A 599-nucleotide genomic window follows, 5' to 3' on the forward strand; every position below is an offset into this window, starting at 1 on the left:
AGATATAGATACGTCACTGCAGGCTGTCCATACACCGTGGCATTTGATAGGTCGTTACACCCCGCGGACACTCTTTCACACACTGTCGACTTCCACTAGACTGCTTATAGACACTCGTAAATGAATCTGTACACAGGAAGAAGTTTCACAGAAGATTAAGCACATTCGCCAACTCCCTCACGTCGTATCAACTCCACAGAGAGCTCACTTTTCTTCTAGTTTCTTACTCGATAAAGCTTGATAGATCGACTTATTGTCATCCTCTCGCTTAATCCACTGAAACCGACTTCAATAAGTTTCTTCGGGTTTAAAGATCTGTGCCAGTATCGGCACTGAGCTACAGGGGTGGGGAGAACAATCCCAGCTGTATATACAGCTTGCCATATGTTACGGAGATTGACACGGCGAGTGACTTCCTTGATTAACACCTGAAGAAAAAGTCCAAATATCTCAAGGAAACAAGAGGAGTCTCCAGGCGTGGGTAGAGGATACACATTCTCGACCAACTACGTGTTCATACGCTTTCTGTATGGATACATATAGATACACGTATATACATATACCTATATGGATGACTAGAGATATATATGTATACATGT

General features: G+C 42.9%; 1 protein-coding gene across 1 annotated transcript; it reads right to left on the reverse strand.

Moving 5' to 3' along the window:
- Positions 1-98: 98 nt before the first annotated feature.
- CSUI_010204 (myristoyl :protein n-myristoyltransferase) lies at positions 99-458 on the reverse strand (the record flags this gene model as incomplete). The annotated part of the gene is made up of 1 exon (XM_068070309.1): positions 99-458. A coding segment is annotated over one exon (243 nt), but the record flags the coding sequence as incomplete, so codon positions are not given.
- Positions 459-599: the final 141 nt, after the last annotated feature.

Source organism: Cystoisospora suis, assembly GCF_002600585.1.
Source record: "Cystoisospora suis strain Wien I chromosome Unknown contig_6905, whole genome shotgun sequence".
Taxonomy (NCBI): Eukaryota; Apicomplexa; class Conoidasida; order Eucoccidiorida; family Sarcocystidae; genus Cystoisospora; species Cystoisospora suis.